This window comes from Artemia sp. Qi Xiang Cuo, chromosome 18 (genome assembly GCF_049724085.1).
Source record: "Artemia sp. Qi Xiang Cuo chromosome 18, ASM4972408v1, whole genome shotgun sequence".
Lineage (NCBI taxonomy): Eukaryota > Metazoa > Arthropoda > Branchiopoda > Anostraca > Artemiidae > Artemia > Artemia sp. Qi Xiang Cuo.
The window spans coordinates 30304140-30330758 of record NC_142811.1 but is presented as its reverse complement, the minus strand read 5'-3'; the positions used below and the strand labels follow the sequence as shown (position 1 = coordinate 30330758).

Genomic DNA, 26619 nt, shown 5'->3' with positions numbered 1-26619 from the left:
GATGTGTTTGGGGAAAAGGTGGGCATGAGAGGGGGGTTAGTTGCCTTCAAATCACTTTCAACTATTAAAAAGGGCACTAGCCCTTTGAATTTCCAATCGAAAGATCTCTTTTTCCAGTTTCTATGACAAAGATTTCAATAGAATGAGCCCTTTTTCAAGTTTCTACGACAAAGATTTCAATAAAAACCTTATATGCTTCCAGGGCATGACTTTTAATTTTTGACCTGAAGACTATGAGGGGGAGTGTCCTGCTTAAGGGTATAATTTCCTGAACTTTAAACTGCGTAGAACAAAATGCCTATCTTAAAATTTTGATTGGATATGTCTGGGGAAATGGTGGGCGTGGAAGGGGTGTTAGTTGCCTTCGAATGAGCCCTTTTTGACGTTTCTACGACAACACGTCCTATAAAAACCTTATATGCTCCCAGGACATAACTTACAACCCTTGCCCCGAGGGCTGTGGGGGAGTTTCCTCCTCAAAAACATAATTTCTATCTGGAAATCAGCTAAGTTGATCAAAATTGCTATCTCAAATTTTTTATAGGATGTGTTTGGGGAAATGGTTGATGTGAGAGGGGGGTTAGTTGCCCTTAAATCACTTTCGACTATTAAAAAGGGCACTAGCCATTTGAATTTCAATTTAAATGAACCCTTTTTGAACTTTCTATTACAAACACTTTAATAAAAACCTATATGCCCCCAGGGCATAACTTACAACCCTTGCCCTGAAGACCCTGGGGGAGTCTTCTGCTCAAATGTTTATACATTTGAGCAGAAGACTCCCCCAGGGTCTTCAGGGCAAGGGTTTACTGAACTTTAAACTGCGTGGAACAAAATGGCTATCTCAAAATTTTGATTGGATGTGCTTGGGTAAATGGTGGGTGTGGAAGGGGTTTTAGTTGCCTTCCAATTACTTTTGACTATTAAAAAGGGCACTAGCCATTTCAATTTCTATTCGAATAATCCCTTTTTGAAATTTGTACAACAACGCGTTCTATAAAAACCTTACATACCTACAGGGGATAACTTATAGCCCTTGCCCAGAGGGCTTTGGGGAGGTTGTCATCTTCCAAGACCTAATTCCCAGAACTTAAAACTACTTTGAATAAAATGGCTATCTCAATATTTTGATTGGATGTGCTTGGGGAAAAGGTGGGCGTGAGAGGGGGGTTAGTTGGCCTCCAATGACTTTCGACTATTAAAAACGGCACTAGACATTTGAATTTCCGATCGAATGAGCCTTTTGTGAAGTTTCCACGACAACGCCTTCTATAAAAACCTTATATGCACCCAGGACATAATTTACAACCCTTGCCCTGAAGGCTGTGGAGGAGTATCCTCCTTAAAAACATAATTTCTATCTGGAAATCAACTACGTTGAACAAAATGGCTATCTCAAAATTTTGATTGAATATGTTTTGGGAAATGGTGGGCTTGGAAGGGGTGTTAGTTGCCTTACAATCACTTTCGACTATTAAAAAGCGCAAAAGCCACTCCAATTTCCAATTGAATGTGCCCTTTTCGAATTTTCTACGACAGCTTCTTCGACACGAAGTGCCCTTGTCTAAAGGAAAACAATAAAAAATAATACATTGTGCCAACATTGTTCTTATATGCCGTCTGGGCATAACTTAAAATCCTTGCCCTGAGGGTTGTGGGGGAGTGTCCTCCTCAAAAACATATTTTCTATCTCGAAATCAACTACGCTGAACAAAATGGTTATCTCAAATTTTGATTGGATGTGTTTTGGGGAATGCTGGGCGGGGGGGGGGGGCTAGTTACCCTCCAATCACTGTCAATTATTGAAAAGGGCACTAGCCACTCCAATTTCCGATATAATGAGCCATTTTCGAAGTTTCTATGACAACTTCTTCGATACGAAGTGCCCGGGTATGAAAAAAAAAAAAAAAAAAAAAAATTGTGCCAACATCGTTCTTTACTTTTATCTGTAGTTTACTTAGCAGGCCTATCGGTGACTGAGATGGGGCACCTAAAATGTTTTTTGGGTAAAAAGGGGCACAGTGTCTAAATAAGCTCGAGAACCAAATGACAAACTTTGTAACTTAAAGACCTTTCCCTAGGGGTTGTGGGGGTTCATGAAATCTCCAAAGGTATATTTTTTTCGGCCTTTCAATTATTCTGAACAAAATTGCCAACTCAAAATTTTAATTGGACGATTTTGAGATAAAAAGGGCCGTGAGAGGGAGTCTAGTTACCCTCCAATTTTCTGGTCACTTAAAAAGGGTACTAGAACTTTTAAATTTCCATTCGAATGAGCCCTCTCCCAATACTATAGGACCACTGGGTCGATACAATCAGACCTTTTCTTATGACAAAAAATAAAAAATTTCCACGTTTTTGCAGATAGAATCTTGAAACCTCTACAGTAGGGCTCTCTGATACACTGAATTTGATGGTGTATTTTCATTAAGATTCTATTTATTTTAGAGGGTGTTTTCCCCTTTTTCGAAAATCAGGCAAATTTTCTCATGCTCGTAACCTTTGATGGGTAAGATTAAACTTAATACAACTTCCTTTTTTTTAGAGTTTCGGTTACTATTGAGCCGGGTCGCTCCTTACTTACAGTTCGTTACCACGAACTGTTTGATTTCCTCTTGGTGATAAAGATATGGTGCTGGACAGTTTTGGATTTACGAGTAGGCCCACTAAGGCCGGGTCTAGGGGTGCAAAATGCCAGGGGCACAATAAATTATCACTGCTTGATTTTTTTCTTAACAAAAACTGGACTGATGTGATTTATCGTCAAAATGCCAGGTGCGCTCCGCTGCCCAGCTGGATATTCACAGAAAAGTGATTTTAAGACAACACAGGAATTCCATGGTCACGTATAAAACGGCCAGATGTCTCCCAAGAAGGGAAGCTGAGAGTTTGTTAACACTACCCTCTTTTATTAATTTTGGCTAATCAGTCGCGTTCTGATCAGTGCTTCCGCTCTCTTCGAATTTTCGGGGATTTCCCCGAAAATTCGCAAAATGGAGTGACAAAAACGCTTGGGCGTAGAAGCGTTAAGCTTTAGTTTCGACCCTGGTGCTGGTCCTGCATATTATGCGCCGCTTCTGTGAAGAGAGTTGACTAAACGAAAGTGAAAAGGACAACAATTTGAAGTTCCAATGAATTAGAGAATCCCAAGTGATAGTATAGCATACTGCTATTATTGTCTCACAAAGACAAGCGGAATTTGAAGAAAAAAAACGACACAAAATTACTTACCCGAGCATCCTCTCAGCTACCCACCCTATACCAAACTGATCACCTTCCTATACCACTTTTCAAAAACGGACAGAGCCAGTAAAAGAAAGCAAGGCCATATCCAGGATTTTTTTTTCGGAGGGGGTTTTACTCAAAGATTTTTTTCGGGGGGGGGGGGGTTAAACAAAACCCTCAAAAAACGCATACAAAATTTGTTTATATCCCTTTTGTTACGTTTTTACGAGCCAAAAAACCATTTCGGGAGGGGTTCAAACCCCCCTAAACCACCCACCCTCTGGGTACGGCCTTGGAAGGAAGTAGTTGAAGTGGTAACTTAAACTTTAATGCCTGGTGATGAAACTCAGACGCCCCTACATGACAAATTCCCTGACTTAAATATCATGATAGGTGATTTGAAACCTCTTAAAAAAGCATCGGGGGCACTTGTCTCTAGGTTAAAAGAACGAAAGTATTGGATAGATGTACAAGAATTTTGCACCGTCAGTTTGAATTTTATCAAGACATCCCTTCTCTGCTTGATTTGTTAGGTCTTACTTATTATGATTCCTGAGGATGGAGGTGGATTCATGAGAGTTCAAATAGGAATCTAAAAGTTATGGACTAGTTCCAATTGGGCACTCAGTTGAGTTGAAAGAAGCATGTGAGGGTTTAAGAATTATTATGGGATTGCCAAAATATCATGTACAGGATTGAATTATTTAAGAGGATCTAAAGATCATGAATTACCTGCTTGGTCATCGAAGAGGGTACACAATATATCCTTGCTTCATTTGTGTGTTGGATAGTAGAGCCAAAGAAAACATTGGGATAAAAAAGACTAGCTGATCGTAAGAGGTCTGACGCAAAAGCACCTCATATCATCCGTAATCCAGTACTTTTTTGGGACTGAATCATTTTCCTGCCTTTTCACATTAAGCCAGTGGCAGTTCTGGCCTCTCGTTCGCCTGGTGCGAAACCTTGATTGGCAACCACCCACTCCTCCGTCTCCAAAACATTTCAGGCAAAATTTTAACAAAATTTTCATTTATTAAAATGATTCATTTATTAACAAATTTTCAATTTATCTAAATCTGACTTATGTTACTTTAGTCTTTTCTAACTTAGCAAAATTGGTAAATTTTTCGTTATTCATATTATTGACTTACGAATAAAGTAAGTATATCACTCGATGCCTCTTTTTATATAATAATCATTTTTGTCGGAAATGAGTTTTACCCCCCACCCCTATATATACCAATTCAGGGTGTATATTTGCACATTAGGGGGAAGGGGGGGGGGGAAGTTTAAACTTACCTCTCATTTTCATCCGAAATAAAATTTACCCCCACCCCCCTAATGTGCAAATACATACCCTGAATTGGTATATATAGGGGGTGGGGATAAAATTCATTTCCTACAAAAATGATTGTTATATTTGGAAAGAGCAGAAAAAAAAGGCATCGAGTGGTATGTTTACTTTATTCGTAAGTCAGTAATATGAATAACGAAAAATTTACCGCAAAATTATTATTAATCTCGACATCCTGTATAATAAGAACAGGTATGAATACAAGGAATGGTGGTGAAAATAAGGGGAAAAAATGAAAATTTCGTATTCAATTTGCTTTTACTTACTGCCAAATGTGCCATCTACTTTAAAAATATTAAATTCCTAAAAATCATTTGTTAGGTTATTTACCATTTGATTGTTTATCGTTATTTACCGTTAGATTATGTATTTGAAATTTTGCGGCACTAAAATTTCTACGCCAAGGGCAAGTGTCCCCTCTGATCACCCCCCCAAAACCGCTTCTGCATTGAGCTAGGACTTATGAAACAATTTATGATAGCTTACGTAACGCTGGACATTGTTTCCAGAGAATCAAGTACCTATTTCCCAACCTATCAAAGGTGAACCGTATAGCTTGTATATTCAATGTGCCTTATATCCACATGCTGATCCATAATGATGGGTTCATATCTGTAATGAATGGAATGGACGAGTAAGCTTGGCTTTCTTTCGTTTAGGTTTCCAAGAGTTTCCTTGTTAACAGAAAATTCGAAGACTATGAAAACTGTTTTTGCTAGAATATATTGGGCTGTTAAAAGGATTGGTAGTAATACGAGCATAAAAGTTCATTTCTTTCTTTGACAGCTATCTAGATTAGTTCTAGGGAAGCGTGGGTGCAGAAAGCGACAAGCAAAGTGAGTACTTCCATTGGTGTCTTATAAAAATAGAAGAATGTTGCCAGGGCAGGTGGTATTGCCACAAAATCGCTGATAACTATTGAACAAGGACAACTGCTTAATCGCCAAAGCTACAAGCTCAAAATGTTTATCACAATCAATTTTGTTTAGATTAAATAAAAAAACAAGTTTTTTCAACTGAAAGTAAGGGGCAGCATTAAAACTTAGAACGAACAGAAATTATTCGTATGATGCTCTCCCCTAGTTAATACCTCGCTCTTTACGCTAAAGCCCAAATTTTTGTTCGAATCACAAATCCCTGAATCACAGAGGCCGTTTAATTAGAATATATATACCTTTTGAAAGTACTAAAAAAAAAATTAGCGTAAAGACCGAGGTATTGACGAGGGGACGAACACCCCTCATATACGTAATAATTTCTGTTCATTTCATTTTTTAATGTTGCTCCTTACTTTCAGTTGAAAAAACTTGTTTTTTTATTTAATTTCCGATCTTTTTTAAAATAATGCTGGGAAAACCGGCACCCCCTTCATAGAAATTTCTCTTCCCCAAGGAAACATCCTCCATAGAAATATCCTACCACTTAACCCCCTACTCTGACCCCCCCCCCCACCAGAAAAAATTCCTCCTGAAAACGTCTGTATACTTTCCAGTAGCCAAAATTATACGCAAATAATGGGTGAAGTTCATAAGATGAAGTCCATCTTCTGGGGATTGTGGGGGACTAAGTCACCCCCAGCGACACGGTAATCAGATTCTCAACTATGCTGAACACAATTGTTATCTCTAGATTTTATTGGGTGACTTTTGGAAAACAATGAGCGTGGGAGGGGGCCAAGTTGCCCTCCAATTTTTTTTGGTCACTTTAAAAGGGCACTAGAACTTTTAATGTCCGTTCGAATAAGCCCTCTCACGATATTCTAGAACGACTGGGTCGATACGATCATCCATGGGAAAAAAACAAACAAAATAACAAACAAACAAACAAGCACGCATCCGTGATCTTTCTTCTGGCAAAAATAAAAAATTCCACATTTTTTCAGATAGGAGCTTGAAACATCAACAGTAAGATTTTCTCTTACGTTGAATCTGATAGTTCGATTTTCATTAAGATTCTATAACTTTTAAGGGGTGCTTTCCCCTTTTTTCAAAAATAAGGCAAATTTTTTCAGGCTCGTAACTTTTGATGTGTTTGACTAAATTTGATGATACTTATATACTTAAAATCAGCATAAAGATCCAATTCTCTTGATGTATATACTGATACCAAAAATTTCGTGTTTTAGAGTTTCGGGTACTATTGAGCCGGATCGCTCCTTAGTTACAGTTCGTTACCACGAACTGTTTTATATCTTTATTGACACTGTTCGTATACATCATTGTATTTTTTTAAGAAAGCAATATTAAATAGTGGTTTTGTTGCATTTAATAAAACGAAACATCTACCTTAAAGCCAAAAATTTAGTCTAAATAATGCAAAGATTTTAAATTGTAAAAACAGAATAGTTAAGTAGAAAAACAAAGTTCAGATTCAACCCAGTATGTTAAAATCAGGTAAAAACGAGTGTGAGTGGCAATGTAACAAGTTTTGTTCCCCACAGTACTAAAGTGAGACTATCCATAACATGCAAGATTCATTTCATAAGGTATGGCTCTTCCATAAGGGATTAGTTTCTAATGAATTCTAGACTACTAACCCTAAAAGGTGCATTTCAATGATAAAGATATTTCCTATAGGCTTTCCAATTTAAGGGAAGTATGGTCTTTTTTGGGACAATGTTCATTAACTCCTTTGTGCTTACAATATTTTCAACAAAATGTAAACACATCATTGACTAAGCACGGTAATACAGGCTAACCACATTACGAGTAGTCAAGTCAATACAAATGAGACGTTTCCCCAGTGACTTTCACGGTAACCCATTATCAAATCTTAAACAGTTCGAAACAGAATTAATAACTCAGCTATACTCACTATTTTCTTCTGAATCTTTTAATCCTTTGGGAAAGTCGATGAACGGTTGAACTTGTTGTAATTGATGTACCTTCTCAGCCAATCTTGCCATTGCTCCATGGTAACTAGATTAAATTCAAACATGAAGTAATCTTAGAACTTCTACGGTCAAAGTAAAACAAATGTTATGCTTGATGGCTTCACCCTGACATAACTCTATTTGTCTTGTGAGCAGCTAATTATCAAAATTCTAAATTGAAGCTTCTTCGCTTCCCATTAAAAAGTAAATGTACATAAACAAAAGAGGAGAAATACATAGTAGTTGAGAGACACTAGAACAAAAGGAGTATTGACTAGTTGTATTTACCTCTTTTTTGCATTCTCAAAATTATATGTTTGGGAAGGGTCAACTATAGAGATTGTCACAAATAAGCCAATGCATATTCCCACTGAAAGGGATATAGCAGCTCTGCACACTGGTCTGCTCCCTGAAATATAAAATTCTGATTAAAAAAAAATAAAATGGGCAAATTCAAATTCGATAGCACCGCAGCCATAAAGTGTTTCTGATAACCAGCTAACAATGCGCTCATTTAAGACCTCAGCAGAAAGTCGTCAATAATGAATTCAGAATTTCACGATTTATCTTCAGCTTGGCCGGTGTACAAAAGATAGTTCTATGGGTGCCGATAATAGGCCCGTTTTTTAGCACTAAGATCTTACTTCTAAGATCTTACATCTTTCTGCAAAGATTATCGTTTTTTAACTCATCTTTCTTCTAAGATCTTACAGCTCACTGATGTTAGCAAAAAGTATGAAGACCGCCACTGTTTTGCCATATAGAACAATGATGAGAGAACTTTGATGATCTACTCATCATTGTTCTCAGACCGCTGATCAGAGCAGAATGATGAAAGACGTTTGCACAAAAACGACCAAAGATGTAAGATCTTTGTTCAAAGATTTCACTTTTAAGCGTTTTCTGACAAAAGATGTAAGATCTTAGCACATTGATGAGTAAAAAAACGCCCCTAATGATTCAGTATTATTGATGTGCTGACTAATTATCATAATTTTAATTTTGAAAACATGGAATAATTCCTTGAAACAATGTTGCAATAGATAGATATAGATAGATAGATCGTGTATTTCCAAAGCCTAAGTGCCATATACACACAAAAATTTATGAAAAATAAAGAAATCACAACAGAACAAATTACGAAACACACATTAACATGATACATAGCAAAAAATATCTTATGGTAATTTATCGAGAAAATAAATGTAATTCCATAAGATTAATAATAATTAAATATATAAACTTTTCCTTCTTTCTAATCCCTTATCTATGTACACACCAACACGAAATATTGTGGTTGGATTACTACTTTATAAAATACCAGGAAGCAGCAAAACAATCCCATGTAAGTATTTTCCCCTTATATCAGAGAGCACCGTGCACTTTCGGAGAAAGAATATTTTACGTTCAAATAAATCTTTGTCTTATAGCCATGGGCGTAGGGAGGGGGCAGGGGGGGGCAGCTGCCCCACCCCTAGACCTTCAAATTTACATTATATATGGCTGAAAAAGCAGATGGTTTAGAAAAATCAGTTGATAAAACTCCATCACACTATCGACTGCCCCCCCCTAGACAATATGCTGCCTATGCCTATGTCTATAACATTGTATTGTATCTACTTTTTGTCAAGACTATTCTTCCTAGAAGTTTTCAGATGAAAGACAAAAAATTCATTCACTTCAAAGTGTTTTTTTTTCCAAATTAATTAAAAAAAATATTTTCCAAAAAAGAAGTTATTCAAGTAAAAGTAAAGGACCATTTTAAAAGTTAAAACAAGCAGAAATAAATTCATGTGATAATTCAAACCAAAAGAAACGAGAAATTAATGTGAGTGAATTAATGAAACCAGGAATGAGCAGAAATAAAAATGAATAATCAAGTTATAAATATAAATAACAGATACTGATATGGAGGAATAAATGAATAAAAAAAAGAAATTAAATAAGAATTCAAGTCAAATTTAAAATAAACCGAAATTACTACAAATAAGAGCAAGGACCTATTAAACCATTTAAAGGCCAAAGCGTCTTTTGTGATTTACTGAAAACCAATATAAAAACCAATGTTTTCTAAACAGTCTGGCTTTTGGTTTGCCGAAGCGTTAGCGACAGTAACAAAATCATCATATGGTTCATATAATATTTTCAACCATATAAAAAAAAATGTTTCTTAGTGTAGTCTCATTTGTTACTTTCAATCTAAAGTTACTTCAGAGGCAACGCTATAGCGTTGCCAATAGTAAAGAGCCATAAGGCTTCAATACTTTATTATTACTATTGTTATAATTATGATTTTTTTTCCCAGAAGCAGTTCAATTGAAGGGGGATAAAATAAACTTCGGAGGGGGCTCATTCAACTGGAAGTAAGAAATTTTAGTGACCTTTTTAAGATTCAAAAGTGACTTGAGGGCAGCTAGACATTCCCCACGCTCTCTTTTCCACAAATCCATCTGATCGACATTTAGAGATAGCTATTTTTCTGCAAATAGTTCAAAAGTCAAATGACTATGCCTACAGGTTGACAAAACCCTCAACAGCCCCCGGGGCAAGGGCTGTAAGTTATGCAAGTTGCCCGTTATTAACTTGCAAGGTTTTTATGGAAGAAGTGGTCGTTTAAACTTCGGAGAAGGCTCATTCGATTTTAAATTGAAAATTCTAGTTCTCTTTTTAAGAGTCAAAAGTATTCGCATATTACTCCCCCCCCCCATGCCTTTTTCCCCAAATTTGCCCAATCAAAATTCCGAGATATTCATTTTGTTCGAAATATATCCTAAGGTCAAATATCTATGGTTCTGGGTTTGACAACCCCCCTCCACCATGCCCCAGGGACAAGGTCTTTAAGCTGTGCACGTTGCTTATTGTTAACATATATGAATTTATGGAAGGGGTGGTCGTATAAACTTCGCAGGGGACCCATTATATTGCAAATCATAAGTTCCAGTGCCCCTTGTAAGAGTCATATTTTCGACATAACACCTTAAATTAGGTATCCTTTTTCTTTGAACACACTGCCGTTCTATTACGAACAAATAAACGTTCAAATGGGGCTAAATCCATTTATTTAGACAGTGAAAAAAAAAACAAGTACAAAAGTCAAGATATTTCGATCACATATATAGCGACCGTCATCAGTAGAAATACTCATCAGTATTTCTACTGATGACGGCCGCTGTATATGTAACTGAAATATCTGGACTTTTGTACCTTTTTTTTTTACTGTCTAAATAAATGAATTTATCCCCATTTGAACATATATTTGTTCTTTATAAAAGTCGAAAGCTAATGGCTAATGGGCTAAAGAAAAAACCGGAAAAAAAGTTGGATAAAAGTTGGGCCCTTCTATGTCTCAAGCGCGCAAAAAAGTATTATAAAAAATGGGGGGGGGCAAAAAAGTTGGAGGGGAGGGGGGCCCTTCTGTATCTCAAGCGCGCAAAAAAAGCAATTAAAAAATGGGGGGGGGGGCAAAAAGTTGTGTGGAGGGGGGCCCTTGGGGGTTGGCATAGGGGACCTTACAACACTGTTCAAACGGAACTTGTGTATTATAACAACCACAGAGTTTCACCCCAAATCATCCTGCAAAATGACGATTAATTTGTTTCGCCCAAATAATCCCTAAAATGTCGATGAACTTGTTTCGCTCAAATAATCCTCTAAATGTAATTTCTGAATGTTTCTTTGTTTTGGCATCCCTGCGCTGTCACATTTAAAATTCTCAGGAAATCATTTCCCGCGTTAAATATATTCAATCTGTCTTGATCTCGTTTGAATTTCTGAAAATATTTAAAGTGTTTCTAGTTACACTATAATGGTTTTGAAAGAATATTAATTTATCTCTGACACTAAAGACCAGAGAAGCCATATTGTTTCTTAATTCCCCTCGTGTTACATTAGAATTCCAGTCAGATTATGCAAATCGATTATCCAGCAATTGTTGTTGAACTTACGTCTACATCCAAGAAACAACAAACAAATTGACCAACACTCATAACCATCAAACAACCATCAATATACAGAACAGAACAGAAACAACAATATAACCATCAAACCATGAGAAAACATCAAATAACCATCAAACAGAACAAAACTATGAAAACAACATCAAATCATCAACCATGAATAACCATCAACAAACAGAAACATGAATAAATTATGTGTAATTCGGACCTTCTGCCCCATTCCTACTAATAATTTCGACATTTTTGTTGTTACCTTTGTACCCCTTTACTCATACCCTCAATTTTTTTCAAGGAACACTAAGCTGTTTAACGTTATTTTGCGTGTTTGGTTGAACTATATTGACCTAGTTAATTATTAAGTAAATTATTTCTTTAATGTAAAGCTGAGACGGTATCCTATCAAGGTGGTATCCAGAGGGGGCGGGGGGGTCGGCAGCTATCATATTTAAATGATAATGCCTCGATTTTTTTTGAAAGCAGGGGTGCCAATAAATTAAATTTTTTTGTTATTTAAAGCAGAGACGGTATCTTATCCAGATGGTATCCAGAGGGGGGGGGGGGTAGGCAGCTATTATATTTAAGTGATAGTACCTTGATTTTTTTTATTGAAAGCAGGGATGCCAAAAAGTTGAAAAGTTGGCAAAATTTAAGAAAATTTTCGTGAGTTATACTTGATACAGCACTTGCATAATTTTATCGTCCAAAGGGAAAGGGACACATGCGTCCAACCCGTTTTTTCTTATTGATGAAACGAGTTTACTTTGAAAACATTCATTCATAAGTACCAGGCAGATTCACAAGAAAACGAATTGGTATGACGAAAGCGATATCGACATCCCCACCTAACGTTGCGCACGATTGACAATGGCGCCCTAGGTCCAGTGCCCAAGTTACATTAAAAGGCAAGGTCATAATAAAAGCTTTCAATTTGGGAGGTTCAAGGAGGAGTCTTTGACAGTCTTATGACCTCAGGGTACTAGATGTTGCAACGTTCTTACGTATCTACAGTGGTTTAAATAATTCGATCACCCCTCAAATGATGACCAAAAATATGCACAAATATAACAAATGTGACATTTGGAATATTAGAACACTTTTTTCAAAGCTTTGAAGAAAAGAAAAAAGGCTAAATACCCCTAACTACGCTTGAAAGCTATTTTAAAAAGAAACTCTTTGGAGATTTTCATTGATATGACCATAGCAGAAGCTTTGAACCTGGATGGGGATCTTTGAGTATTTTGACCACAGGTGACTTATTGTTGCGACTTTCTTAAATTTGGTGATTTTTGTGAGCATTTGGAAATCAAAGCTTAAACTGAATAACTGATACTAAGTCTCCTAACATTTTGCTTGGATTAGAAGTGACGAACTAGGAAGAAAATCTCAAAATCTTCTTGGAGCTACTTCAGTTTGCATATTATTTCATTTACTTACATTTAAAACGGATGAGCTGTTCTTTTTTTACCTAAGAAAATAGTTGGCACTTCATTTTTTTTCATACCGAATAAACCATTGTGTTTTTTTGTTTCAGTTTAATTGAAGCGTACTAATGTGAAGTGTTCATCATGTATTTTTCAATTTGATAAATTTACTCCTTTTAGATGTAGTTTCTAATTTAGCTGATATTAGGTATTTATGAGTTTATAATTTGGTATGAGTTCCCAAAAGAAAAATGAATAATATCCAAAAGAGCAGCCAAAAGCAATAAAAAAAGCAGCAGTTCAGCCTTAGCCTATATGAAATATTCTATAAAGAAGCCAAAAAAAACTTTAAAATGTATTTTTTTAAATTGTTATTAAAAACCAGTTTTTAATACAAGGAAGGCTTTTTAGGAATCCAAAAGAGCAAAAAAAAAAAAAAAAAAAAAAAAATCAATACCAAAGTCGCCCAATTCAACAGTTTTAAAGGTGACAAAACAGCTATAGGCAAAGGGCATTATGAAAAAATTAATCTTCTAAGTTCAAACTTATATTCAAAGTTTTTACCCAGATAACTGACGAATTTTGTGATACGGTATTTGAAGTTTTGTATGCAGTAATGCTCGAGAAAAAAGCACTACTAGTTTTGATAATTATTTATGTTAGGAATACATAGCTAATAGATACTTCATCTACTCGTATTATGCAAGGGTTCTGAAACGCCACAGCCATTTCGTTTCTACCAGATTTCTGCTTCTCTTGATGAATAACGAAGAAGACCAGTTTCCAGCCAGCGACTTGTGTTTTGAACTCATGAATAGGCTCGAATCTGCTGTAAATTTAAGCTGTGATTTGAGAAAGACTGATGAAAACATTAATGTTTGCGGTCAACATTGATCGCGGCGCGCCGCCAACATCTTACCAGTGGCGCGCCGCCGACATCTTACCGGCGGCACGGCGCGCTGTTTTTGGCCCCGCCGCCACCGATCTTCACTTATCGGCACGGCACCGGGGTCTAGATGACAGTGGTCAGATATGGCTCTGAAGCATAGGCGCTCCGAAAAGCGGATGAAGATTTGTAGATGTTTTCCAGAGAAATTGGATACGGATTGCTCTGGTATTTCAAACAATAGACTGTACGAAAAATGTGGTTCAATACCGCTCTCTAGGGCTATAATGAAAGAATGCTTGAGGTGGCTAGGGCACGCTGTGTGGATGAAGGATGACAGATTGTCGAAGATTGTTCTTTTCGGCCAACCGTCTAGGACTAAACTGAAAGCAGATCGTCCTCGTCTGGGGTGGAAGAACGTCATAAAGAAAGATTTAAAGGAAATGGGAACTTCCTGGGAGGGTATAAAAAGGGAGACTTGAATAGATTGGGATGGAGGGGGAGCATGCGTGGCTGTGTCGGCCTCAGGTGGCTTGGTGCTGCGGTGAGTTGTTAGTAGTAGTAGTAGTTTTTACGTGACTGTTTTTTAAACTTAATGAGCAGCCTTTGAACTTGAACCAAGAATGGAGAATATATCCCTTTCTTCTCGCTTTGGTATGAAAATGTTGATGAATCCTCAAATCAGTGTTAAGTAGCCATTAGCCAATAATAAGGACGAGCAAACGGTGACTAATAGGAGTTAGTGTAGATGGGGATAATGAACAAGAACATGGCTAATTAAAAAAATATATCGCTTGAAGATTCTGCCCAAAATTTTTGTTGGCAGTTCTTCCTCGTTTTCGGTGACTATATTTACCTTTAGCCTTATTAGTCTCACGTTATGATTGGTTGAAACAGAAAAAATAATCTGATGCTTAACCAGCTTACTTTACAAATCCTTTTTTTTATTTTTTCTGTTGGGAAGGGGGAGGCAGGTTCTTGAAATAAATTAACTGCTTATTCAAAGCAACACTCGCTTAGACTAGAGTAGGTAAATATACTGGATTTTTTTTTTGGGGGGGGGAGGGCAAATAATAAGAAAATCAATAATTCGATTAAGAAGTACCAATTAATTTGAGAGAATTCAATATCTTTTAGGCGGAGAGTAACCCATCTCCGTCTTGCGCTGGTGCTACTATAGAGCATACTTTTGGACTAGAGAGAATTTAAAATTCGTCGAATTATACGAAAAACATAAGTAGTGTCAAAAATATTGAGCTTTACGGGGAGTAGGTCAAAGTAATTACACTTTCAGTATTATTTTGTGTATTCTCGTAACATTCTTTAGAATTCTCTATGACAATTTCCGCAATTCAGCTCCAATTTATGCGTCTCAGGTAAGCGATTTTCGGCGCTTGTAATGTTTCTGTATTTCTGGCATACCTGTCTGTTACGCAAATCTTAGCTCTAAATTTTTCATTTCGGCAATAAATGGTGGAATATTTTTTCCACATTAAAATAAAAAATAAATAAAAAAAAACTGGATAATAAAAGCATAATTATATGTTAAATTTTATTACATTTCGTACACAATTGCGAATTCTTCACTATTTGTTGTCAAATTTCGGCTCAAAAGCATTACTATATATAATTATAATCATATATGGCGACCCATATAAGAACGGCTACTGGTATGATATAGCCCCTACCGCTCAAGTCGTTCATTCATTGACGCATTATAGAACCGTTTTTTTCGTTAGTTTCTTTCAGCTTAACGTGAGACAAGACAAAGGGAAGTGAAAGAATAGATGGAAAATATATAATTTGGGCTATATATTTGCACATTGGGAGGATGTGGGTAAAGTATTTGTAGAGTGTGAAGTTAGAAAAAAATTCTTACTTCATAATATGTAGAATAATTGTACCTAACATATTAGGCATTCAGACCCGCTATAGTTTACCCCCCCCCCCCCTAATGTGCAAATATATAGCCCAGATTTGTTTCTAAAGTTTTGATATTTTTAGCATACTTAGGTATGTTTCATTAGGATTAAGCGTCAGAGAAACATATTAGAAGAATATTTGGTAGGGGCTATATCATACAAGTACCTAAGAACGACCCATGAAGAGAATAATCATTCTTGTCATGGGTCGCTCTTGACTTGCATGTCGTTATAGCCGACTGTTTGACAAACTCATTTACGCTCGTTTCGAGTTCCAAATGCAGTCTTGATTTTTATGGAAAAACTATACTTTTGAACCTAGTTACAACTGTGTCTGAGGCCTGAGCAACAATACTTGTGTTCACTCTAATGGTAAACCTCTGTCTATAAAAATCAATATTACTATTTTTAAAATATTGAGCTAACTTTTGAAGTCGTTAATGAAAATTGTCTCACCGATTATCCTTAGTTGACCTAGTCCAAGCATAATCCATAGAAATTAAATGCTTTAACCTGGATAATTATCAGACTAAAGATAACACATTTTTTTTATGTAGTATTGCTTAGAACGATAAGCAGAAATGCCGATGCGATAAAGAGTGTCTAGTAGTTATCCAGTAAATCCAGTAGTAACGATCTAGCAAAAGATTAAATTCAAAAAAAAAAGTTTTTTTTCAAATGAAACTAAAAATAACATTAAAATTTTAACGAACAGAGATTATTTCGTAAATATCTCCCTCCTCGACTCCCCGTTCTTTACGCTGAATTTTTATAGATCTATGCTAAGGAGCTAGTTAGATCTAGCTAAGGAACAATTTAAAGTATTCCGTGCTTGCTCAACCCCACTTAACTGAACGCTCGTTCAACTGAGCCCCCGTTCCACTCAACCCTATGAAGCCTCGTTCAAAGAAAGAACAAGAAGACATGTCAGGGTTTCAAGCACTTTTTTGGAATTAATTAAAAAACTTTTTCCACAAAATAAGTTTTTCAAAGAAAAGTAAAGAACTCCACTAAACCAAAAATGAGCAAAAAATAAAATCAAATAATCTACCAAGCGTGAAACTACCCCAATTCAGCATTGATAAATAAATGATACCCAAAACAAACAAAAATTACAATAAATAACTGAGTAAAACTGAAAGTGAGCACAAAATAACCTGAGTGGGGCTGAAAGTCGCTATGCCTTCCCATGGCCAGAACATAATTTATACGATGGAGGGGGAGCATGCGTGGCTGTGTCGGCCTCAGGTGGCTTGGTGCTGCGGTGAGTTGTTAGTAGTAGTAGTAGTTTTTACGTGACTGTTTTTTAAACTTAATGAGCAGCCTTTGAACTTGAACCAAGAATGGAGAATATATCCCTTTCTTCTCGCTTTGGTATGAAAATGTTGATGAATCCTCAAATCAGTGTTAAGTAGCCATTAGCCAATAATAAGGACGAGCAAACGGTGACTAATAGGAGTTAGTGTAGATGGGGATAATGAACAAGAACATGGCTAATTAAAAAAATATATCGCTTGAAGATTCTACCCAAAATTTTTGTTGGCAGTTCTTCTCCGTTTTCGGTGACTATATTTACCTTTAGCCTTATTAGTCTCACGTTATGATTGGTTGAAACAGAAAAAATAATCTGATGCTTAACCAGCTTACTTTACAAATCCTTTTTTTTATTTTTTCTGTTGGGAAGGGGGAGGCAGGTTCTTGAAATAAATTAACTGCTTATTCAAAGCAACACTCGCTTAGACTAGAGTAGGTAAATATACAGGATTTTTTTTTTGGGGGGGGGAGGGCAAATAATAAGAAAATCAATAATTCGATTAAGAAGTACCAATTAATTTGAGAGAATTCAATATCTTTTAGGCGGAGAGTAACCCATCTCCGTCTTGCGCTGGTGCTACTATAGAGCATACTTTTGGACTAGAGAGAATTTAAAATTCGTCGAATTATACGAAAAACATAAGTAGTGTCAAAAATATTGAGCTTTACGGGGAGTAGGTCAAAGTAATTACACTTTCAGTATTATTTTGTGTATTCTCGTAACATTCTTTAGAATTCTCTATGACAATTTCCGCAATTCAGCTCCAATTTATGCGTCTCAGGTAAGCGATTTTCGGCGCTTGTAATGTTTCTGTATTTCTGGCATACCTGTCTTTTACGCAAATATTTGCTATAAATTTTTCATTTCGGCTATAAATGGTGTAATATTTTTTCCAAATTAAAATAAAAAAAAAAAAAAAAAAAAACTGGATAATAAAAGCATCAGTATCTGTTACATTTTATTCCATTTCGTACACAATTGCGAATTCTTCACTCTTTGTTGTCAAATTTCGGCTCAAAAGCATTACTATATATAATTATAATCATATATAAGTAGAGGAGGGGGTCCGACTCCGATCAGTACAAAATTCGGTTATCAAAAGAACGTATCTCCGATCAGTACACCATATATGGGCATAGAGTCATTAGGGAGAACACGTGGTTAATGGGGTCAATGACCACTTTTTCCAAGGTCGATTTATTTGATGTTTCTATGTGTAATAACTCCGGGGCGAAGGTTGCACATGCGCATTGAATTCTAACGGGAACAGTGTTATTGATCGAGGAATCGAGGGGGGATCGAAGGTCCGATGATGGACAGCCTCGCGAGTGGACATTTTTGAGTCACGACGGGGGGAATTATGAAACAAACATGGCTTCACGGTTGTTTGGCTAACATAACCTTAGAACTTGATTTACATACTCGGCGGGGAACTTATTGATTCACGAAGAGGGAATTAAGAAATAAACATGGCTTCTTTAATCTGTGATTTTCATAATCGCTAGGGGAAATTAGTGATTCACGAAGGGGAGAATCAAGAAAAATTAAGGCTTCTTTAATCTTTGGTCTGAGGAAGGGGGGAATTAAGAAACAAACATGGCTTCATTGTTGTTTGGTTAGCTGAACCTGTGAAAGAGCACTTGTGAACTTGATTTACATAATCGCTAGGGGAAATTATTGATTCACGATGGGGAGAATTAAGAAACATTAAGGCTTCTTTAATCTTAGGTCTGAGGAAGGGGGAATTAAGAAACAAACATGGCTTCATTGTTGTTTGGTTAGCTTAACCTGAGAAATAGCACCTGTGAACTTGATTTACATAATCGCTAGGGGAAATTATTGATTCACGAAGGGAAGAATTAAGAAACATTAAGGCTTCTTTAATCTTAGGTCTGAGGGATAAACATTCTTTAGGACAGAGAAAAAAATTAATATTCTATTTTTAAATAGGGCTTCATTGATCTTTAGTGTCAGGAATTATAATTGACATCACATGTTATCTTGGAATTATGCGGGAGTCTAAAGAGATAGAAATTCTATTTTTAAATACGGCTTCACGGAGCTTTAAGTCGGAGAGATAAATTGATATTCTAACGAAACCCTAATAGTTTAGCTAGGAAAATTTATGAGATGAAGAGATTAACGTAGGAAAGGGTTTCCTAGAAATTTGAAATGCGTTAGCGCAGAGATACCAAACAAAAGGAACACGCTGAAATTACGTTTAGGGATTATTTGGGTGAAACCTTTTTATCCATTTTATGGGATTATTTTGGCGAAACAGTTTGAGCCATTTGAAAGAAGATTTTAAGAAAGGTTTTAGAAGAGAATTTGAGGGTGAAACTCTGTGGTCGTTATAATACACAAGTTCCATTTGAACAGTGTTGTGAGGTCCTCTACCTCAACCCCAAAGGGTTCCGATCCCCCACCCCAACCCCGAAGGAAGCCCCCAGTACTCAAAGGTCCCCCAAGCTCCCAAAGAGCCCCAGCCCCCCAAACGCCCTCCTCAGACCCTCAAAGGCCCTCCTCTGGTCCTCAAAGGGCCCCCGGACCCCCAAAGGGCCCCCCGGACCACAGAGGCCCTCCCCCCGGTCCTCAATGGTCCCCCGGGCTCCCAAAGAGCCACCGGCGCCCCCAAAGGCCCCCCCAGACCCCCCACGGCCCACCCCCGGGCCCCCACACGCCCCTCGAGCGCCCCAAGGACCCCCCGGGTCCCCAAGGCCCTACCCCGGCCCCAAAGGTCTCCCCAGGTCCCCTAGTGCCCCCGCCCCCCACACGCCCTCCTCCGACCCTCAAAGGACATCCCCGGGCCCCCCCCCCAAAGGCCCATCGAGCTCCCAAAGGACCAACGGGTCCCAAAGGCCCTCCACCGGTCCCCAAATGTCCCCCAGGCACCCAAAGGCCCTCCCTGTGCCACAAAGGCCCCCAAGCTCCCAAAGGGCCACCGGCGCCCCCAAAAGCCCACCCAGACCCCCAAAGGACACCCCCAGGCCCCCCAAAGGCCCATCGAGCTCCCAAAGGACCAACGGACCCCCAAAGGCCCTCCCCCGGCCCCAAAATGTCCCTCCGGACCCCCAAAGGCCCACCCAGTGCCCCAAAGGCCCACCGGTCCCCAAATGTCCCCCCGGACCCCCAAAGGCCCGCCCGGGGCCCCCCCCCCCCGTGCACCCGTCTTTCGTTGATGTGTGGTGTCTGAAACCTATGATTTGGGATGTGTAGTTTGCTACTTCAGGCGTTTCTGAGCTAAGGTTTCCTAGTATTTCCTAGGTGAATGTTGTCTGAAACCAATAGTTTGGGATGTGTAGTTTGCTATTTTTGACTTTTCTGAGCTAGGTTTCTTAGACGTTCGTAGGTAAATGGTGTCTGAAACATATGATTTGGGATGTGTAGATTGCTATTTTTGACTTTTCTGGGCAGGATTTCTTAGTCTTTCATAGGTGTGTGGTGTATGAAACCTAGGATTTTAAAGGGCTTGGTTGGTACTTTTGACTTTTCTGAGCTGGACTTCTTAGCCTTTCATAGGTGTTTGTTGTCTGAAAGCTATAGTTTGGGATGAGTAGTTTGCTATTTTTGACTTTTCTGAGCTAGGTTTCTTAGCCGTTCATAGGTGAGTGTTGTCTGAAAGCTATAGTTTGGGATGACTAGTTTGCTATTTTTGACTTTTCTGAGCTAGATTTCTTAGCCTTTCATAGGTGTGTCCTTTCAGAAACCTATGATTTGGGTTATGTAGTTTGCTATTTTTGACTTTTCTGGGCTGGATTTATTAGCCTTTCATAGGTGTGTGTTGACTGAAACCTATGATTGAGATGAGTGGTTTGCTATTTTTGTCTTTTCTGAGCTAGTTTCCTTCACACAAAAACTTACACACACACACAAACACACACACACACATTAAAACTTACACACACACACACGAAAAAACATACACACACAAAATCTTAGACACACAAAAACTTGCACACACACACACAAAAAATATAAAACACACAATAAAAAACAAAAAACAACACGCAAAATATAACATGAAAAAAAAAAAGAAAATGTACAAAAAAAATTACACACACACTAAAACTTACACACACACACAAAAACTTACACACACACACAAACACTTACACACACACACTAAAACATATGCACACAAACACACAAACACAAACACACATACACACAAAAAACTGACACCAGCACACTAAAACTAAAATGCACAAAAAAACTAACATTCACACAAAAACTAACACACACACAAAAACTAACACTCACACACAAAAACTTACACACACACACGAAAACATACACACACACACGAACACTTACACACACACACACACACACACATACCCACACACACATGAAAACAAACACACACACACAAACGAAAACATACACACACACAAGCAAAAACTAACACGCCCACAAAAACTTACACACACACACACACAGAAACTAACACATGCACACGAAAACTTACATGCACACAAAAACTTACATGCACACAAAAACTTACACACACACACACACTCACACACTATCACACTCTCACTCAAAATCACACACACACATTCACACACACACACTCAATCAATCACACACACTCATACACAAAAACTCACACACACACGCCAAAACTTACACACACACAAAAACTTACACACACACACACACAAAAAAAAACTTACACATTCACATGAAAACTTATATGCACACAAAAAATTACATGCACACAAAAACTTACACACACACACACACACACACACACACACAAAACACACACACACACACACACACGAAAACATACATACACACGCAAAAAAAACCACACACACAAACACTTACACACAAACACACACACAAAAAAAACTTACACAAGAACACAACAAAAACTCACACACACACGCACAAAAACCAACAAACACACACACACAAACACACACACACAAAAAAAAAAACACACAAAACAGAAAACAAAAACACAAACGCACAAAAAAAAACACACAAAAACAAAAACACACACAAACACAAACACACACACACACACACACACACACAAAACTTACACACACACACAAACACACACACAAACTTACAAACACACACAAAAAAACTTACACCCACACACAAAAGATAAGACACACAAAAACTTACACACACACACAAAAACATAAACCCACAAGAAAAAACTTACAAGCACACAAAAACTTACATGCACACAAAAACTAACACACACACAAAAACTAACACACACGCACAAAAAATTACACACACACTAAAAAAATTACAAACACACACAAACTCACAAAAACACAAGCACACACAAACACACACACACAAAAACACACACACCCACACACAAACACACACTTACACATGCACACGAAAACTTACATCAACACGAAAACTTACACACACACACACACGTCAAAACTTACAGACACAAAATCTTAGACACACAAAAACTTACACACACACACACACAAAAACTTACATACACACTCAAAAACTAAAAAGCACACAAAAACTAACATGCACACAAAAACTTACACACACACAAACTTACACACACGCACAAAAACTTACACACACACACAAAAACTTACACACACACACACTAAAACTAACACACACACACTAAAACTTACACACACACACTCCAAAACTTACACACACACAAAAACTTACACACTTACCATATCACAGTTACATTGTCTTAATTTTTCAAATTTCATTTTGAATTTCTGTCGTGAAATGCAAGAGTTGGAATATTTCAGTAGTGACTTGTTGTGCTTTGCCTTCTCACAGTTACATTCTCTTGTTTTTTCGAAGTTCATTTTGAATTTCTGTCATGAAATGCAAGAGTTGGAAAATTGGGGTCTTAGTCCACCAGCCCGAATGGTGGAAATCCACTAGCTCAGTATTGGGGTCCCAGTCCACCAGCCTGAACGGTGGAAATTCACTAGCTCAGAATTGGGGTCTTAGTCCACCAGCCTGAATGGTGGAAATCCACTAGCTCAATATTGGGGATTTCAGCCCACCAGTCTGAATGATGGAAATTCACTGTTTAAGTTAGGCTATGTTACCTTATCATGAGATCTCAGGATAAGTTAACCTAAACTTTTGCGGAGCGTATGGTTAGGTTAGACTAGATTATCTTTGGTTAGGTTAAGTTAGGTTAGGTTAGCCCATGTACGTTTCACTTTGGTTAGCTTAGGTTTGGTGAGAGACAGGAAAAAAGTTATGTGTATGATTAGGTTAGGTTAGTTTTGATTAACTTAGGTTAGGTTTTTCCGGAGAGTATGGTTATGTTAGACTAGATTAAGTTAGGTTAGGTTAAGTTAGGTTAGGTTAGCCCATGTACGCTTCACTTAGGTTAGCTTAGGTTAGGTGAGAGACAGGCAAAAAGTTAGGTGTATAATTAGGTTAGGTTAGATTAAATTAGGTTAGATTAAATTAGGTTAGGCTAGGTTAGCCTACGTACGCGCACGTACGTAGGCTAACCTAGCCTAACTTAATTTAATCTAACCTAATTTAATCTAACCTAACCTAATCATACACCTAACTTTGTGCCTGTCTCTCACCTAACCTAAGCTAACCTAAGTGAAGCGTACATGGGCTAACCTAACCTAACTTAACCTAACCTAACTTAATCTAGTCTAACCTATCCATACTCGCCGGAAAAACCTATCCTAATTTATACAAACCTAACCTAACCTACTAATACACATAACTTTTGTCCTGTCTCTCACCAAACCTAAGCTAACCTAAGTGAAGCGTACATGGGCTAACCTAACCTAACTTAAACTAACCTAACTTAATCTAGTCTAACCTAACCATACTCGACGGAAAAGGTTAGGTTAACTTAACATTAGCGCTCATGATAAGATAACCTAACCTAACTTAAACAGTGAATTTACATAATTAAGACTGGTGGGCTGAGACCCCAATAGTGAGCGAGTGGATTTCCACCATTCAGGCTGGTGGACTAAGACCCCAATTCTGAGCTAGTGAATTTCCACCGTTCAGGCTGGTGGACTGGGACCCCAATACTGAGCTAGTGGATTTCCACCATTCGGGCTGGTGGACTAAGACCCCAATTTTCCAACTCTTGCATTTCATGACAGAAATTCAAAATGAACTTCGAAAAATCAAGAGAATGTAACTGTGAGAAGGTAAAGCACAACAAGTCACTACTGAAATATTCCAACTCTTGCATTTCACGACACAAATTCAAAATGAAATTTGAAAAATTAAGACACTATAACTGCGATAGTGTAAGTGTGTGTAAGTTTTTGTGTGTATGTAAATTTGTGCGTGTGTGTGTGTGTAAGTTTTTTTGTGTGTACGTACATTTTCGTGTGTGTATGTGTAATTGTGCTTGACGGTGTGTAAGTGTTTGTGCGTGTGTTCTAGTGTGTTTGGGTGTAAGTTTTTGTGTGCATGTAAGTTTTTGTGTGCATGTAAGTTTTTGCGTGTGGGTGTAAGTTTTGTGTGTGTGTGTGTGTAAGTTTTTTTGTGTCTAAGATTTTGTGTGTGTAAGTTTTGACGTGTGTGTGTGTGTGTAAGTTTTCGTGTGCATGTTAGTTTTAGTGTGAATGTGTAATTTTGTTTTTTTTTGTTATTTGTTTTTATTGTGTTTTTTCTATTTTTTGTTTTAGATTTTGTGTGTGTGTGTGTGTGTGTGTGTAAGTTTTTGTGCGTGTTTTAGTTTTGGCGTGTGTGTGTGTGTGTGTGTGTGTAAGTTTTCGTGTGTGTGTGTAAGTTTTGTGTGTGTGTGTAAGCTTTTGTGTGTGTGTGTGTGTTTGTGTGTGTGTGTTTGTGTGTGTGTGTAAGTTTTGTGTGTGTGTGTGTGTGTGTGTGTGTGTGTGTGTGTGTGTGTGTAAGTTTGTGTGTGTGTGTGTGTGTGTGTGTGTGTGTGTGTGTGTGTGTGTGTGTGTGTAAGTTTTGTGTGTGTGTATGTGTGTGTGTGTATGTGTGTGTGTGTGTGTGTGTGTGTGTGTGTGTGTGTGTGTGTGTGTGTAGTCTTGTGTGTGTGTGTGTGAGTTTGTGTGTGTGTGTGTGTGTGTGTAGTGTGTGTGTGTGTGAGTTTTGTGTGTGTGTGTGTGTTTGTTTGTGTTTTTGTGTTTGGGTTTTTTTTTGTTTCTGTTATTTTGTGTTTGTGTGTGTGTGTAAGTTTTGTGTGTGTGTGTGTGTGTGTGTGTGTGTATTTGTTAGTGTGTTTGTTTTTTTTTGTTTTTTTTAGTTTGTTTTTTTGTTGGGTGTTTTCTTTTTTTTTTTTTTTGTTTTTCTGTGTGTGTGTGTGTGTGTGTGTGTGTGTGTGTGTGTGTGTTTGTGTGTGTGTTAGTTTTTTTGTGCATGTATGTTTGTGTGTGCATGTAAGTTTTCTTGTGCTTGTGTAAGTTTTTGAGTGTGTGTGTGTGTGTAAGTTTTTGTGTGCGTGTAAGTTTTGGCATGTGTGTGTGTAAGTTTTCGTGTGTGTGTGTGTGTAAGTTGTCATGTGTGGGTGGGTAAGTTTTTGTGTGTGTGTGTGTGTAATTTTTCGTGTGTGTGTGTAATTTTTCGTGTGTTTGTGTATTATTTTTTGTGTGCGTGTAAGATTTTGTGTGTGTGTAAGTTTTTGTGTGCATGTGAGTTTTTATGTGCATGTAAGTTTTCATGTGATTGTGTAAGTTTTTTTTTTTGTGTGTGTTTTTTTTTGTTTGTGTGTGTGATTTAGTGTTCGTGTGTGAGTTTTAGTTTTAGAGTGTGTGTGTAAGTTTTTGTGCGTGTGTGTAAGTTTTTGTGTGTGTTAGTTTATGTGTAGATTTTTGGGTGTATGTGGATGTTTGATGGTTCGTTTGTGTTGATGTTTTTGCGTTCGGGTGTAAGTTTTTGGGTGGGTTTGTTTTTATTAGTGTTGGTATCTATTCGGGTTTGGTTTTATTTGTTTTCGTGTGTGTGTGTGTATGTTGTCGTGTGTGTGTGTGTGTGTGTGTGTAAGTTTTTGTGTGAATAAAACTATCTCAGAAAGGCAGAATTATCACAACACAAAATTACCTAATATTTGTCAGACCACACACACCTATGAAAGGCTAATAAATCCAGCCCAGAAAAGTCAAAAATAGCAAACTACATAATCCAAATCATAGGTTTCTGAAAGGACACACCTATGAAAGGCTAAGAAATCTAGCTCAGAAAAGTCAAAAATAGCAAACTAGTCATCCCAAACTATAGGTTTCGGACAACAAACACCTATGAAAGGCTAAGAAATCCAGCTCAGAAAAGTCAATAGTAGCAAACCATCCATCCCAAATCATATGTTTCAGACAACACACACCAACGAAAGAATAAGAAATCTAGCTTAGAAAAGCCCGAAATAGTAATTTACATATCCCAAATCATAGGTTTCAGACAACATTCACCTATGAACGGCTAAGAAACCTATCTCAGAAAAGTCAAAAATAGCAAACTAGTCATCCCAAACTATAGGTTTCAGACAACAACCACCTATGATTGTCTATTTAAGCCAGCTAAGAAAATTCAAAAGTAGCAATCCACACATCCCAAATAATAGGTTTCAGACAACACACACCTATGAAAGACTAAGAAATCCAACTCAGAAAAGCCCGAAATAGTAATTTACATATCCCAAATCATAAGTTTCAGACAGCATTAGCAATACGTAACTGGAACGAAGG

At 37.5% G+C, this 26619-nt stretch overlaps 1 protein-coding gene across 8 annotated transcripts in view; it reads right to left on the bottom strand.

The window, feature by feature from the left end:
- The window catches only part of LOC148941400 (glycoprotein-N-acetylgalactosamine 3-beta-galactosyltransferase 1-like), an 880586-nt gene that overhangs the window by 82610 nt on the left and 771357 nt on the right, over positions 1-26619 (bottom strand). For 3 of the 8 annotated variants that reach the window (XM_089104530.1, XM_089104531.1, XM_089104534.1), the window contains exons 1-3: positions 16093-16187; positions 7740-7860; positions 7394-7497 (exon numbers count right to left, since the gene is read on the bottom strand). The exons of 3 other annotated variants lie outside the window; for them this stretch is intronic. In XM_089104530.1, coding sequence (XP_088960656.1) covers positions 7394-7497; positions 7740-7860; positions 16093-16123 — 256 coding nt within the window. In that variant the 5' untranslated portion in view covers positions 16124-16187. Of the gene's footprint in view, positions 1-7393; positions 7498-7739; positions 7869-16092; positions 16188-26619 lie in introns of those variants that run through there. 2 more of the 8 variants (XM_089104536.1, XM_089104535.1) reach the window with 2 other exon arrangements.